Genomic DNA, 17,305 nt, shown 5'->3' with positions numbered 1-17,305 from the left:
CATTTGGGGCTTTATATACGAATGTTAAAAATTGATAAGATTTTATCATTTTCGAAACGCTTACAAACAATCTGTTCTACGATCACTATTTGATGTAGTTTTGAATAGTTGATCACTTATCTCTGACAGATTAGTTATCATGGAACTTGAATATGATCTCAAATCTCTTAGCAAAAAGCATTTTCACAAAATGGGACCTTTTTTGTAATCTAAGTCAGAAATTTCCATATAACAGTAAACGTCTAGAGGTATGGAACGCCCTACAAATGTTACGTTATTCATTCAATGTTGTTCGATTTATACTCCACTATCAAAGTTACCCCAAAACAAAAAACCGACTTTCGATTATGTGAAAAATTGTATATCCATTTAAAATAAATCTTTTGGCAATCTATCAATTGCAATCGAAAGTTAGAATGCCAGTACTTGTTTTAAAAATATGAACTATAATTCTTTGAAACAGCATGCATAAATATTCAAGTTTCCTTCGAAAAAACTATCAAAGTTACCCCGTTTTACGGTACCTCAAATATAGTATAGGTATAACATCGATGGATGCGCGAAACATGTATAGTGACAGTCATACTACTGTATCCTAGCCTGTATCTATGACGACATAAAAGCCAATGTTACCAACTATTTTTTGGAAAAATAGAACTTGGGAACAAATTTAAATATGAAGGCTTATATTTGCTGATTTGTAGCACGTATAGTTCAATTAGTGCAAATAAGGAACGCAAGCTATTATAGGAATCGGAATTATATTTAAAAAATAACGATATTTTCATAGGAAATCACCCACCTGCAAGTATACTCCTCACTATTAAGTATTCTTATTTTTTTGAACATTTCAGGGACATGTGTGGTTGACCTAACATCAATTATAATGGGGTTCAAAACAAAAACATTTCGTAGAAAAAATCTTCAGTTTATTGAATAAGCAACACTGCTGGGCTAGCAAAAATGCCTGCTTGCAATTCTACTCGACGATGTGAAAGGAGGCCTTTGTCAAAACGACCAAGTGGTGGACTTTTTTGGCAGGTACAGTGGTCAGACTATTATGGGTCATTTTCATTTACACTGCATGTGGAACAGAGTGACTAATAATCGTGACTAGGTGACCCTTAATAGTGTGATCAGTGTAGTTGGTTTCGTGTTTGTACTTTGACCTGGCAAGTCTTGTCTTGTCTGGAAATAATCTTTAAGTTTTTTTTTCGTGATGATAAAAATTGTTGTATGCTAGCTTCATTGAATGAATGTACGACTCGTGCCGAAAAAATCCTTATTTTGCAACTAGAAAGTGATTTAAGATACATAAAATTGACGAAATGAATACCATATTGATTGATTTTGTTGATGTTTGATTTATTAATAAGTTAATTATAAAAATAGTATACGTAACAAATAGTAGTTAACAAAATAACAATACGATTCCATTTATTGTTCAGGCGCGAGTGGGCTTTTCAATAAGTATTTGATAAATTAGCAGGATTACATGTACTCGAATGTAGATTTTTCCGATTTCTTTACATGTTTATATTTACAAACAGTAAGTTTTACTTACTGCTTGAATAATTGTGAGATATTGAAACTTGCACTAATTTCGGCAATTATTTGTTTCCCTTATTATGTGAAGGGGTTTTTTTTGGCCTAATTGCAATTAAGTGCGTTCATAAGCAGACAAAAAGCATCAGAATTTAAGGTCATTAATGTTTTAGAAACTCCCCATGACAAAGAAAACTAAGCTGTAAAGAATATTACACGTCTCCTTACATTTGAATGCAATGGAATGATAATTGAGGGATCCTAACGCAAAGGGGTAAAAGAGAAATTTAGGTCGATTTTCAGTTGAGTTTACTGAAAAATTGTGCTGTTTCCATACTTTTCATTGTTTTTTCAAGTGATTTTCCGTCCATCGAAAAAAAAAATAAATGATTTGCCTGTTTTTTGGTTCATAAACATTTTTTGTGGAATTAAATTTGCTGAAAGAGCTTTAAACTCAAAATTTTTCAAAAGTGTATTTTTTTCACTTACACCCCTTTGCTTCTCACCTCCTCAATTTCCATTTTTTGAACATATCAAAGTAATATTATCCAAACCAACTGTATCACTCTTCGACCTTTTTCTCAACATGTAACATACTTCAAGACGCTTCCTTGCAATCTTCCACATCTTCCACCAGCTTCTGCTTCGATAATCTCTGGATGCCGTTGAGAACCCACAGCTCCAAACCGGTGATGACTAATCCAAACAAAGATGGAAGTTCCCATAAAAAAAGAAACATTACCGTGACAGCGATTAAAATATATTACGAAATCCCTCAATGAACTCACCTGTCGTTCCGACTAATAGTGCCAAGGCGAGATATTCTGCATTCCGTATTTTCGACGATGTGTTTCCGTGAGCCCTTTCCAACTCTAGGATGACATACTGATAGCACCACAACGCTATCAGAGGCACATTGCGGAGTTGAACAATCGGTCGATAGATGCTGATGAAGGATGCGTTTGCCTTCGGAAAGATGAAATTCATATGGCATTAGATCTTACACTACGACGAAGAGAACGTTTGAAGTGTGGGGAATTACCTCTTCAATTGCGCTCTTAACAAATGCAAGAAACACAGTTGACAGAACAAATCCAACCATGCATAGCGTTACGATCCCGGAGCTTATTTTGTCTGAAACATTGAAGACTGATTAATATGATCAACATGAATTCCTTAGATTGTACTTACCCTCATAACACAAAATATTGACACAATATGGCTTGCCCACAACAATGTGAAGGAAAGAGTAGATAACTCCCAAGGTGGAAAATATCCAACAAAGTACAAGGTACACAAATCCGATTGTTCGGAACGATTTAACTTCCATTGTTGATAGTTAAATTTTAAGATTACTTAAACAAAATTGAGGAGTTACCAAATCACCGAACGAACTGAGATCAACTGGCTGTGATCGAGTTAACTGTCGTGAACTTAGTGTGGCATTCTCGCTCTCCGCTTGTTCCGGAGAGAATCAAATTACCGCATCGCGGGGAAAAACCATCGCATGCAGACTGTTTACAATCAAGTGCACTAGTGTATAGGCTGTAATACTATCATTGTCACCCACATTCATTTGTTTTGTGAGATGGTAGACATCAGGGATTGGAACAAAAGTGAGGACACCTCTCACTTATCATGATCGGTTGCATATTGTGAGCAACGGGGGATCATCTATGAAACTGCTACTGCATTGCTTAAATTAAGATGAGAAAGTTCAATGCTTAATAATGAAATACTTCTTAACCCTCTAATACCCAAACCCGCCTTTAGACGGGGTACACTTTGGAATTTTGTATATTTTTTCGTAGCTCGGAAATCAAAATGTTTTTATTTTTGGCTTATACTTTGACTCATAACAGGCAGATTAGAAAAGTTTTTAATGACTTTTGAAACTTTTTTGTATTTTTAGAAATTGTTTGAAGAATTGCATATCTTATATAACCTACAAATGCCTGGGGTTCATTTAACATGTAATATAAAAATTGTACTTTTTATATTTTTCTACGATCAACCCATCACAAAAGAAGAGCCTGGTGGTATTAATATAATTTCAAACCTGTTTTTCCGTTAGTTACACGGAAAATAAAATATGCTCCGAAAAAAAAATAAAAAATTAATGTTTTTAAAAGTGCCGTAAAAATTTAAATTTTTATTATTGCCAAAAATCAACAGCTAGGAAAGGCTTCAAGAAAAAATGAAAAAAGCTGGATGTTTAAAAATAAAAATTATAAAAATCAAAAACCAAAATTTAAAAATTTGCGAATAAAAATAAATAATTGCCCGAAACGTGTTTAGAACGATTTTAGATTACGAAAAATAATACTTAAATCGAAAATAAAAATTTGGGTATTAGAGGGTTAATATGATCTACACGTGTGAATAAATATTAAATACTGTAATTGGTTGGTAATGTTCTGTTGGTATCGATGAGATGATTTTTTTCCAAATGGTATATCAACGATAATAAGAAATACGTGTATCTGTCAAAGGATACAAACTCTAGTGGAATAGAATGGTATAGGGAGCCGGATCCAATTCTTGGCACTTTTAATTCACTTCGGCAGAGGGTTTTTTTTTAAAGCCACTGAGCTCATATTTGACAACAGTATGTGTCCTATTTAAGTGCTTCTTATTGAAAAATTTCAGATAATTCGGCGGAGAAAAACTCCACATGCCAAAGTGAATCATGGAAGTGCCCAATTAGCTCTGCATCCTAAATCGTACTAAATTCGGTTTTAATTTGTTTGATTACCAACAGTTTCATTGTACCTAGTTCACATACATGATATTATTTCATCGCTTTCTTTCTATGCCATCGAATGATAGAAAAATCTGCAATCCCTAGAATGATTGATCCGAGTCCAATGAAAAGCACATCACCTTAGATCAGGCCTGCCTAACCTTTTTGAACCGCGGGCCAAATCGCAGAAACAATTTTGTATGGCGGGCCACATTCTTAAAAGCACAAATATTCGCATGAATTCTAACAAAAGTCAGTAAATGAAGTTCATGAAATCTGACAAAAATCAGTGAATGAAGCAAATTTAATTTGAGAAATTGAAAAACAGATACTTGCTGCTGAGTGTGTCTTTCAAAATTATGTAATAATCTGTTTCAGAATACTTTGAAGAATCAATCCTAGAAATTTTGGACTCTTGAAAATAATGCCCATAAAAATCATACTTCGGTCTGACGTAGTATTATAAGAATTACCCAGAATGTTTTTAAATCCTGTTCAAGCTTTCACGAAAATCTTCGTTAGAATTCTGTGTTATCCGTGAAAGACGTATCAAAAATTCTTAAAAATCCTGATTAAGATTTTTTTTTAAATCTTTATGCATTTTTAAGTCTTTATTATAATCATACCAAGCATTGTGTGTGAATCACGGTAAACATTTTTTTTTTTAAATTCTGTGAGAGTATGAGCCTAAGATTCAGAGTTACCGTAATCCGGGGTAACATTGATCAGTTTCAAGGATATTTTTTAAATATTTCCTTTGAAAAAGCAAATGTTGCAAGTTTTATATTTTTAAAACAAGTAATGTCACCAATATCTCGTGACCATATACTGCATTTTGTTTTTTGAAAGATTTAAGCATGTTTATTAAAATGTTTTAGGCGATTTTTTGATTTAGCTGATATGGGGAAACATTGATCACTTATGTAAACAACGTTTGTTAATATTAAAAACGTCAATACTTGGCTTCTGAAGCCGAATATGATGTCCAAATGCTTACAAGTCATTTACTTTTGGAGTTATTTTAAAAAAAATTAAAACCCCTCAAACCGCGTAATGCGCTTAAAGGTAGGCAATTCCTAAGGAAATTCTACATTCTTAACATAATTCGTCAATGTTGCCTAATTTAACATCAATCTTCACAGGTTTTGGACAATGATTCATTTTTTCCCGCTAATTCATCAATTTTGATTCTTTTTTTTTATTTTTGAACAACCCTATCCTTTATCATTTTTTTAAGCCTTTTCTGATACCCATTTATGAAAAAAATTAAAAAAAGAGTTTTGCCGTACTTTTTAATATTTAAAATAATACAATTTCTAAAATATACAAAAAAAAAATCAAAAGTTTTACACGCGCGTTATGTGACGATAAAAAGGCCTCTAAAATAATTAAATTTCACACAAATGAGGAACAACGTTCAGAAGGGTCGAATTTGAAGGTTATCAAAATTAATGATTATTAGAAATTGGCTGAAAATTCAACAATCAATATTTTTTATTTCCAAAAATGGGCTTATTCTTCAAAAGCTTTTTGAATAAGTAGCCTCATTAACAAGTCAGGTTATTTTTGGAGGAACAATTTTCCAGATGAAACTTTTGGTTTGCAGATATCTCAAAATTGTGACCACTTATTGAAATTGCGTCTTCGGAAAATTTGGTATATATTGTTGATTTATTTTGTTGAGTAAATACAGTCAACCCTCCATGAGTCGATATTGAAGGGACCATCGATTCACGGAAATATCGAGTCATGGAACAGCAATGCTATGCAAAGCTGCTTGAAGGGGCCATCATCATTGGCGTAAATAGGGAGGGGCCAGGGGGCCTGGCCCCCCTGAACCATGGGCTTGACAAACTACACCCCCCCACCCCCCCGAAAAAAAAATGGAGAAAAAATGACAATACAGTTAAAACTAGTTTTTAGTATCGATACTAGACGCATTAAATGCATTTTGAATATAAATTTATGGATGATCATTGTTTGACAGGCAATAGCAATATGTATTTTTAAACATCACACACTGCCATACTGTTTCCTTTTTGCCTTTCCCGATATTGAAATTCGTTGAAGCATGTTTTAGAATAAGAAGAACTGGCTTGATCCATTTGTAGTGGTATTGTTAATTATAAACCCAAAGTCTTTTCATAATTTAAAACAAGCTGCGATATTTTGTGATCAATTATCTAGAACGAATCTTTGTTACTGGGGAATGTTTGTGTATGAGAGTTATGGTAAAGATTTACAAAAAAAAATCTCGAAAATAAACAATAGTGCAGTAAGCGAACTTTTGTTTGTATACATTTTTTTATATCCTGCAAATAAAAAATAAAATAATATGTTAATCAGTCCACAGTTCGGGAAGTCTCTCTTCTGTGCCTTCGGCAGCCAGTATTTATAGCTCAGAAATCCCGTAAGTACGAACTAGTACCAAGGTACCAAATGCATAAGGAATAATGAATATCACTTGAGATAGGTAGACATGACAGTCCTTCTCCTTTAGAAACTTTAACCTTCACGTTACAACAACTCATAAATCGAACAATCGAAAATGTACCCAAAAAATTCCACAATAGTATCTTCATAGCACCTATTCCATGACTACAACAAAACATTCAAATCATTTGATTCATATTGCTCAACATTATATTTGACAACTTCGTCAACACTAAAGAACAATTTCGTTCATCTCAATATAGCAATCGCTTCACAAATGAACAATATACGACAATTTCGTCAGCTCTATAGAATAATTTAGTTCAACTCAAATTGGCAATTTCACCTTACAAAAAAATAAAATTGTCAAACTCGCCACCGCAAAGAAAACCAATAATCGCCAACACACGTTTCCATGAGTCCGGGAAGGTCTCTCTTCTGCGCCTTCGGCAGCCAGTATTTATAGCTCAGAAATCCCGTAGGTACGAACTAGTAAAAGGTACACGGAAAAATCCGTTGCCGGATTCATGAACAAAAAGTCATGATTTCATAAAATTTATGTTTCATGATATCATGACTAAAAGTCATGAAATGGTGACTATTATAAAAAGACACGGACACCGTCTTCAGCCATTTAGCTGCACAGACTGTAACTTAACACTAGACAACGGACAAGCATGCTCCAATGGCACAGCCATGAAACATTCCTGACGAAAAGTTTCAATGGCTGAAGCGGGAATCGAACCCGCACCCCATGGCACGATGCGATTAAATGCCTGACGACACTAACCGCACGGCCACGAAGCCCAAGAATTCGTATGCTCAGGGCGTTACCCAAATCTAACTGTCACTTTCTTCACCTTAGTCAACGTGTCTCATGGCGATCGGTGATCTTTTCTTGTGAAATTATGAAAAAAGGTTTTGTTTTTGAAAAAGTTTAAATTTTTCGGAACTCTGTCATCATATCGATGACATTCTTGGTGAAATTCTCGTGAGTTCCCACATTGTTCCACAACACAATCAATGTACTTACTTAATCCTGACTTTGCAGAACCGGGCAATATTTGATTTAGAGCGAAGATTTTGCTTGACAATCTCGTCGGCGATTTCAACTGTTCGGAAGTGGTGCATTCCCCACATCCAAAACAGAGCAGGTCACAAAAGGCCTTCGGCAGCCGGATGGTCCAGTTCCACTTTCCACATCCGCAGAGTTGTTAAGGAGTGTTCCATCACTGATACAATCCAACAGCCCAGTTCAATTGATGCTCAAAACAACATTTCGCGTACAAACCTAGCCACCGAATATTAGCGTTCCTGCATTTTTCAGCACCAAAATTGGAATCATTAATGACAGACATCTGAAAATATGAAAAGTGCTTATGTTTTCATGACCTGTGTTCATGACATCAGATTCTGCTTCATGATTTCATGACCGAAACTGTCACTTTTCGTATCAAAAATAGGAATCATAAATGACAGATGACTAAATCCATGAATAGTGCTTATGTTTCCATGAATTTTATTCATGGTTCCAGCATACATGCTTCATGATTTGAGAATTTGAATTGCCATTTTTCTTCGCTAAAAATTGAAAACGTAACGTACAGCCGGCGTTACGCTAAAATGCTTCATGATTTCATGACTTTTGGTCATGGTGTATTTTCATAACATGAAAACACACTTTCCTCCCGAAATCATGACTCTTTCTCCTGTTTTAGAGTGCCGCATTTTTACCCGTGTACCAGATGCATAAGGAATAATGAATATCACTTGAGATAGGTAGAGCCATTCGATAAATTTGCCTCCGAGACGTCAGGAACAGATATAAACTGCTAGTAAGTAGACGACAGTGAAACAGTTGCATTCAAATGTGACAGCAAAACTGTGAACATTGAAATTCCTTTAGGGGAAGACGGGGTAAGAGCGCCCGCCGGGGTAAGACGGACCACCTTCAGTTTGGTATGAAAACAGCGATTTTCTTGAAAGATCCCCAAGCACTTTGCATAAACACAAGATTTTTGACATTTCAAAGCATTCAGGGTGATACCAACATTATTTTTTCATAACAAATGTCAAAAACAAAGTTTTTGCTCGTAGATACTGCATTTGATCTAATTTTAACAGATGCTCACTTAAGGGTTTCGGAAGGGATTTTTGTCAAAACATAACAAATTATCCGTCCATGCTTTAACATAAATGTGAAATATGCTTCAGTGAAGTGAAAAATGAATTGTAAATTTTTAGCTGTGAAATAAGGCTCTACTTGTGAAAATGGCGCAAGCGGAATAAAACCGACCACTGTTGATGAGGTAAGACCACCACCCCTAATTTATACCAAATATTATGTCAAAACCATTTTAAAAGTTGTAACTACGTTGTATATTACTATTCATATAGTAAGATAGTGGTGGATTCGTACAAAAAATACACATCGAACCGTGTAAAATCGTGGATGTCGCATCAATTTTTTTTCCATGTTATATAAGTGACTAGTAGGGCGGTTCAAAATTTAAAAATGTTTGAAAATCCAATCTCCCATATGCTCTTTACCATCCTTACCATAAAAATAGTGTTCTGTAAAAGCTTTCTAGATGGTGATTTAAAGGTGGCCCAAAGACAATGTAGGTTTATATGGAAATTACTATGGAAAATTTTTGAGAAATGTTCCTAACACGCTAGTACTGCAATGTAAGTAGAAATTTATCATCCCATATTGAAAACTCATTCTTCAAATCTTGATGAAGGATGTTGCTGAAAAAACAACTCCCTATTAAGCTTATTTTGTTTGGGATTTTTATACATGTTTGCAGGGCTATAATCCCATATTAAGCTAAATAATAGCAAACAAACTCATGAATATCTCTTCTACTATCCGTTGGATTGAATTTCTCTCTTCAGAAAATTTCTTTATTGTGGTTTGAAGGATGAGTTTTCAAAATGGGAAAATAAGTTTGTACTAATATTACAGTACTAGCGTGTTAAGAACATATCTCAAAAATTCTCCATAGTAATTTCCATATAAACCTACATTGTCTTTGGGCCACCTTTAAATCACCACCTAGAAAGCTGAAAATTTCACAGAACACTATTTTATGGTAAGGATGGTAGGGAACATATGGGAGATTGGATTCTCAAACATTTTTAAATTTTGAACCACCCTAGTGACTACCTCCAGATTGGGATTCGATCCCAGGTCCTCGACGTGTGTTCTACACCAGGTCGGTCACCAAATCAAATCAGTCCAGAGATGTTTTTTTTCGTTATAAATATATGTGCATTCATGTAAAATTTCTGTAATTAGAAGACGTTGCGTTATTTGTATGAAAAATAGATAAAACTTGTTTCTAGGTTAATGATAAGATATCGAATGTTTAGGATTTATTGCTCAAATCAAATCAAAGCTCATAAATGCCATAGTGTTCAAGTAAGAGACTTTCACTACAAATATCTTAAGAATCGATTGAGATTGAGAAAAATATTAGCTATTTGTTGTTTTTTTAATGTAAAAATTATAATTTTTTATCAAACTATCATTGCATGGAAATCAAAAAGGATAATTTCTTCTTAGATTTTTTATGTAAGGGCATCATAAGGATGCTTTGAGGTGTATTAGTTACTGCATAATTGTTTGAAATCAATTTTTGGCCCATAGTGTGGCAAAAGTTAAAATCAGCGAGCCAAAAGCTCGACCCATATAATCTAGCAGAGAAATTTACAAATTACCCCAAATTCACATATTATCTTCAAGTTTAGCGAAATTTGCCTGATCGTGCGAAAGAAGTCACCATCATTTCTCATTTTGAGCAATTTTTTGATGAAAAATTAGAGTGTATGTATCTGTAAACATAAGTTTATATAAAGTATGTCTGTCGTAAAAGTGTCGAACCCCACCGATAGGGCAAAAGTTTGTTTAAGACAATCAGCGAAATTATAGCAAATATGTTGAAGGTTCACTGAATGGTATTCATTTTCAACTGCTATTGTTTTTATAAAAAAATTGATTATACCACTAAGGTCGAACTTTTGCTCTGCCTTACTATGATTGAATATTATTAAATCCATGAGCAGAGCCGTAGCGTGGCCTCACGGCGCCCTTGGCAAACATTCCTTTGGGCGCCCCCAAGCCAATTGTTTTCATGATGCAAGTTTGAATGTGATTAAATTTTGAGCTAATGTTATGAATTATTACATCACCCTGTCCCACTTTAAATCAACTTTTATTGTTCACAATTCAAAAATATTACATCGAGTTGCATGTAGCAAAATGACCTTCATCGCATTTACCACAATTTTCCATTTGTTTTAAAAATGAAGGCAAATTTAAATGAAATGTAATATAAATTTACACGTTCCAATACTATCAATACGGATCAATTCGATGAATGATTTTTTGACGACTATTTTATGAAATGATTTTCGAAACCCACATAAATATCATATTCAGACTTAAGTATTCACTGTTGTCTTGCGTCGTGTTGAAAACTGAGTAGTGACTAGATTTTTTCGAGAACTGTTAAAGATTATCTAAAAGATGCTTCGAAGGAATTCATAAGAAAATTATTGTTTATGAGACACGTCTGCAGAGTTGTTTCTATGAGCATTGAATACACTGGATAATTATTTTATTCTCTTAAATACAATGTGCTAACTATATTTTCATTTGTTTCAAAAATATATTGAAGAAGCTTCTAGAAAAAAAATGTATAATGATTATGTATAACAACTCCTTCAGAAAACATGGTTTTAGTTGTTTTGCCATGAGTATTCAAATAAATAAATTCCTTTTGATCAAGTTAAATAAATTCTAATAAGTATTTTTTTTAGGAAGAATCAGAGAAATTTGGAAGGAAATTTGTGTTTCGTTAAGATATCTTTCAGAAATTCGAAATAACACATGGAAAACTAGGAATTTGCTTTATTTATTAATAAAAAGCGCTTGCTTGTTACATGATTCACTTTTTTATTGGCAGCTGCAATTGTTCTAGAACGCCAAGCATGAAACTCTTTGAAAATGTAACTCAGATTTCTGTGAGAGTTTTTTCCTGGTTCAGATTTTTTGAATGTTGTAAGTCTGGCGCCCTTGGCGGGTGCCAACCTAGCCAACAACACGCTACGGCACTGTCCATGAGCATAATACCTTCCGTCCTGTTTTCTTAAAACAACTGTTATCGTACGAATTTGCTGACGACAGCTTTATTTGAATACAAAAAAAAACTTCAATCTTTCAATATTTTGGTACCCAAGCAGCTTTAGGATTTAAAGTTCTTAACTCTAACATAAAAGGTATGATTCAATCCTATGTATAAATGTTGGTTTCGAGAGGTTTAGAGAAATGAATCGTTTGCTACAGAAATGCTGAGCAACAATAATCCATATTTTCAAACTAGCAAGCATTTTTTTTTCAAAGGCTTGGGTGATACATTTAAATTTAAAGATTTAACAAGACAAATCTTGTTTTATAACTTTGCAAACATCTAGTTCAAATTGAATTGGAAAGGTAAATTCTGATTATTATCTGCTTTTAAATTCTTGTATTCCATTCGAGATCTATAAGATTGGGTTGAATACGCCATCTTGGCTATCTAAAACGAAAACATAAATTTTTACTTTATTTCCATAAAAGTGACATTTGGTAAGTTGAGAAAGTTGATCAGTCGGTTTTGGACGATTTTTAGGTTTTGATTTACCTCTGTATGAAAGTGCATAAAAGTGCACCACTATAATCGTTTCACAAATATTATCGAAACAAGACTTGTTAAGTTATCTAAATCCTTTACGACTTTTATCTCTCATGAGATGGGGCCGTGGCCCCCTTCAAGTCTGATGGCTATTTACGCCTATGGCCATCATAGTAACCATGAAATTTGATTTTTAGTATGGTTCCATAAGTCGATATCGAGTAATGGAACATCGACTCATGGAGGTTTAACTGTATCATGATATCTCTTAACTGTGGTGATTAGTTCAGATCAATCGGATCACTAGAAGCCGAGATCCAGTCCTCCAAGCTTGACCACTTTTTATCAAAAACGGCTTTATTCTGTCCAGTACTGTATGTTCTTTTGCTCTTTACCTTTGCTACGTGTTAATTATTCTTTAAGGCACTTTTTCGCAATGATCCCAAAGGACCTTTGCTTAAATATCTGTATGTATATAACTTGATATTCGAGCTTTCATTCATTATTCATTAGCGTAGAAACATAATTTTATTTCAAATTTAGAACTACATACTCAATCACAAATGGGGTTGTACGCGAAGCATAGCAGGGATTTGCATTTGCATCCATTTAAGTAGTTATTTGAGTACAGATCGTAAACAATCGTTGCACTACTTACACCTGCATATCCATGCTCGACCCGAACTTATGCCTCTTCTCAAGTGGCACTTGCACTTACCACACGATTTTCCTCACGCTCGCGAAAAACAATCGTCTTAGTCAGTGATCACCAAACTGCGGCACGCGTTCCGCATGCGGAACTCCAGCAGGTTTTGTGTGTTTTGTGTGGATTTTAAACAGTAATGTGGAGTGGCTCACATGCTGTAATTTTACACATTTCTCCCTGTTAGATACTTAAGATTATCAAGAATTGATAGATAGTAATAATATGTAGTTATTAGTTCAGGACCAGCTTAATATCTGTAGGATTTCTACTACAAGTTATCTGCAATCCAGAGTCAAAGCTATGGTGGGCCGGAGAATTTAACATGTAGTCAAATCACATTTTCACAAAAACTTTGACTTCTAGCTTATTGATGTAGTTTAAGTTCTGTTGAAGCAACATAAACATTAAAATTTAAAGTGATTTTTTTTTTCTTGTTTGGGGACTTCAAAAGTCTGAGAGTTATATCCAAGACATTTTATCTGATTTTAACTTTGTGAATAGTTTCATATTTTAAGGTGAGGTGTTTGAAATTTTGTTAATTCAGATGTTTGACTTACTTATTACTTACTCTTGGAAAAAGCCTGAAGGAACCATATCGGAGCTCATAATTATTCCATTTATTCGATATATTTTGAGAACTTACGAGACCTACATAATCCATTAGGTTGAAGGCCACTGATCTTAGTAGTCACACTCTACTAAGTTCGTATAAACGACGTACCCGCCGTGAACAATTGTTCCATACTGAATCACAAAGGGACAAATTCGTTGACGCGTACGTCATCCATGTGATCAGTGGCAAAGCATCCACCAACGGGGCATCAGAGAATGATTCAACGTTCGTGTTTAGTGCGCCTAAAACGTTTGTTGCTCGCAGTCCGCGCAAAAAAATGGACGTGAATGCATATCGTCGCATCGGATCAATTTATGTCGTCATATGCTGCCTTTTGGCGGCTTTCGGTGCCGCCGTCTGTTTGTATCAGCTGATGGAGGCAAAGCCGGCCTGTCGAGATTTTTCCTGCCCTGATGGTATGTATTTGAAGATTGATAAATTATTGAATTAAATCATGAGATTCATTTCAGGAACGAAAAACATCATCATACTGGCGGTCACCCTAAAGATCTGCATATTGTCGGCAATGTTTGCTGGATTGCTAAAAGATGGCATTGAAGAGGTTTGTCGATTAGTGTCACGAAAAAAGTCCGAAATAGTGCATCCCACTTATATGAGGTATGTTTTTGTTTAGAGAAAAATATGTGCCGTTCGAGTGAATCGAGTGTTTGTCGTGGTGAGAACCCTCTCGCTGATTGCCCTGTGGACTTGCTGGGCAGTTTTTCACAATGACGATCAATACGTCGAAGGTCTCACTTCCGGTGAAATTTTAGCGCTTACTTCATTGTGTGTTGGCTTGTTAGGTAAAGTACTATGTGTGTGACGTTGAAAAACTCGTCTGAAAATGTTCCTCCGAATTTACTCTTAGGGATGACGGTTGTGGAGCTGATGATCCTGCATGGAGTTCTAAAGTACCTGAGAGATGGTACACCCCCATACGACAAGAAAAGAGTACCGGAAGTGGTGTACATACAAGCATGATGTGAAATGATCGTGAGCCAGTGCGTTGGCCTAAATAACATAAAACATTGTTTATTTTGTAAGAAAAGCGCGAAAAGCGGATTCATAACATATGGTATTTAAAATAAAACAAACAAATGAGGAATGCATTAGAAGCAACAATCAGTCTCCAGAAGAAATTGGCCGAAATGATTAATGGCATATGGTTCTATATTTGGATTTTGATCGCTGCAACATCGTCGCTGGTGTGAAATCAGCTTGCTGGACCAACTAGTGTTGTTGTGAGCAGGGCTGGTGAATGTCAAGAATATCACGACTTTGACAATAGTAAATTGCTCACATAATCCTTCCCAGTGGAATTCCATGTGACCTTTTTCGAATTACTATCGGTGTGTAATATTGGCAGTTGCTATATTTCGCATGAAAGACTGCTATAAGCATTTTAGTGTTACTACATTTTGACATTTATCAACACTAGTTATGAGAGAAAGCGATCAATCATGATACTCTTATTGACATTCAGAAATTAAGCTTCAGTGAAGAAATCTTCGGATTAATGAGTTTTCCATACAGATTTGCACAGCAAGAAAAACTACACACAGTCATACCTCGATATAACGTAATCTTTTTATAACGTAACTCGATATAACGTAACTTTTTTTTGCTCCCATTTACTCTTCCAAATTTTATCAAATACATGATTTTTAAACTACAATGAACATTCTTCAAGATTCAAACACCAACCAATAGTAAATCAGAGCAATGCAAGCGTTTACTTTTACTGAATACAGTCATAAATTGTTATCGAGTAAGCTATAAAGACTGGAACGCGCAAAAATTTATCGATTTTAGATTGAAGTATTTCTGTTGAAAATTCATGGATAAAACCTGAAATGCTGCATTTGAAAGTTGAAAGTATGTAAATTAGTTGCTATAATAAGTTTTCACCTTTTGCTCTCCAGTTTTCAAAACAACGTCCAAGTAAGAGGGGCAGTGCAGCAAAATTTTGCTTAGGTGAAGGCGGATTTCAAATAGCTTCCAGAACAGAAGTTTTATACTGCATCAAGAAAAGGGAAGGTGGTGGAAATTTATAAAACTATCAAACTTTCAAAATTCCCGTAATAATACCTCGTTCGGCATGTCATAGACACGTGTGGTCTAAAATATGACATGAAGTAACATAATAGACCTGTGCTGTTCTGGCCAGCATCTGCGAGCTACAACTATGGGAAAAAGGCAAACGAGTGGTACGATGCGAACAACGTGGTTTTGGTACCCAAAGACCACAACCCTCCCAACAGCCCAGAACTCCGCCCTATCGAAAGGTATTGGGCCTTGGTCTGATTGAATTAAAAAAAAACTAATAAATTCATGGAAAACAAGCAGCAGTTTAAATTAAACGGCGTTCGGCGGCGAATAAGGTCGATGAGAAAATGCATGTGCAAAATGTTATGGAAGAGGTTAACCTGAAAGCACGGCAGTTTGGATTTGGCAAACCAAAATAATAAAAAAAAATTTTATCTTAATATATATTAAAACCATAAGAAAAAAATTATGTTTTTTAATTATTTATTTTGACTGAGAGATACGATTTTTTGTCGACCAATTTTTGCACGTTCCAGTCATTAAGCTCAATGTTAAAACCAACACTTTGTCATTGCTGTATATACGCATACATCACTTTTCTTCATTTTTGTTGCATTTACGCTCCCACAAGAACCAAACCTGCTACTCACCTCTATTTTCTATGAAAACTTTAGGTTTTGCATTCAAAAAGACTAGATCAAACTCAGATTAGAGTTGTAAGCGACCACGTCACGCTGCTATTGCCGATCCTTTTATCGTATAGTTAACTCTTCCTTACTCGATGTTCTGTTTCTCGATTTTTATTTTCTTTATCTTTTGTATTACATTTCATTTGCCGTAGCAGTTCAGAATTTTTACAAGTGAGTTGATTTCACCTGCTTATAAGAGAAAAAAACACGTTTTCAATTTACTTAACCTAACTTAACCTAAACATATAATGCATTAATCGTGGCAATAGAAGATTGTAACGATTTATTAATTATTTTATTTGACATTTGTTCCAATGTTTCAACATTGGATATTCTATGTAACTCATTGGTACTATACCAGTGAGGAAGCTTCAGAATTATTTTCAAAATTTTATTCTGAATTCTCTGCAGAGCTTTCTTCCTGATATTACAATAGCTAGTCCATATTTGTACAGCATACAACATGGCTGGCCTGAAAATTTTTTTGAATATCAAAAGCTTGTTCTTAAGACAAAGTTTTGATTTTCTATTAATAAGGGGATAGAGACATTTTACATATTTATTACATTTGGCTTGAATGCCCTCAATGTGATTTTTGAAAGTTAAATTTTTATCTAGCATGAGCCCTAGCTTCTAAACTTCATCTGACCAATTTATTGGAACCCCTCTCATCGTGACAACATGTCTACTTGAAGCTTTTGATTTATGTGGGAATATTATTAGTTGAGTTTTGGAAGCATTAGGAGAAATCTTCCATTTTTGCAAGTATGAAGAAAAAATATCCAATTTTTTTTGCAATCGACTACAGATGACACGCAAGCTTCGTCTTTTGGCGGAGAGGCCTGTGTCATC

General features: G+C 34.7%; 2 protein-coding genes across 2 annotated transcripts; one reads left to right on the top strand and one right to left on the bottom strand.

Annotated features, from left to right (window-relative positions):
- Positions 1–1,530: 1,530 nt before the first annotated feature.
- On the bottom strand, positions 1,531–3,026 carry LOC5564473. The gene is made up of 4 exons (XM_001648762.2): positions 2,737–3,026; positions 2,588–2,679; positions 2,334–2,511; positions 1,531–2,241 (listed from the first exon to the last, which is right to left on the bottom strand). Exons 1-4 carry the CDS (start codon positions 2,873–2,875, stop codon positions 2,144–2,146), a joined length of 507 nt encoding a protein of 168 aa, XP_001648812.2. The 5' UTR covers positions 2,876–3,026; the 3' UTR covers positions 1,531–2,143.
- A 10,910-nt stretch (positions 3,027–13,936) lies between these two features.
- On the top strand, positions 13,937–14,840 carry LOC5564470. Its single transcript, XM_001648763.2, has 4 exons — positions 13,937–14,134; positions 14,189–14,280; positions 14,353–14,521; positions 14,587–14,840. The coding sequence occupies exons 1-4, from the start codon at positions 13,996–13,998 to the stop codon at positions 14,697–14,699; spliced, it is 513 nt and encodes a 170-aa protein (XP_001648813.1). The 5' UTR covers positions 13,937–13,995; the 3' UTR covers positions 14,700–14,840.
- The last annotated feature ends 2,465 nt before the right edge of the window (positions 14,841–17,305 follow it).

The sequence above is a fragment of the Aedes aegypti genome, chromosome 2 (assembly GCF_002204515.2).
Source record: "Aedes aegypti strain LVP_AGWG chromosome 2, AaegL5.0 Primary Assembly, whole genome shotgun sequence".
Classification (NCBI taxonomy): Eukaryota; Metazoa; Arthropoda; class Insecta; order Diptera; family Culicidae; genus Aedes; species Aedes aegypti.
This window is presented reverse-complemented; position numbering and strand designations above follow the sequence as displayed.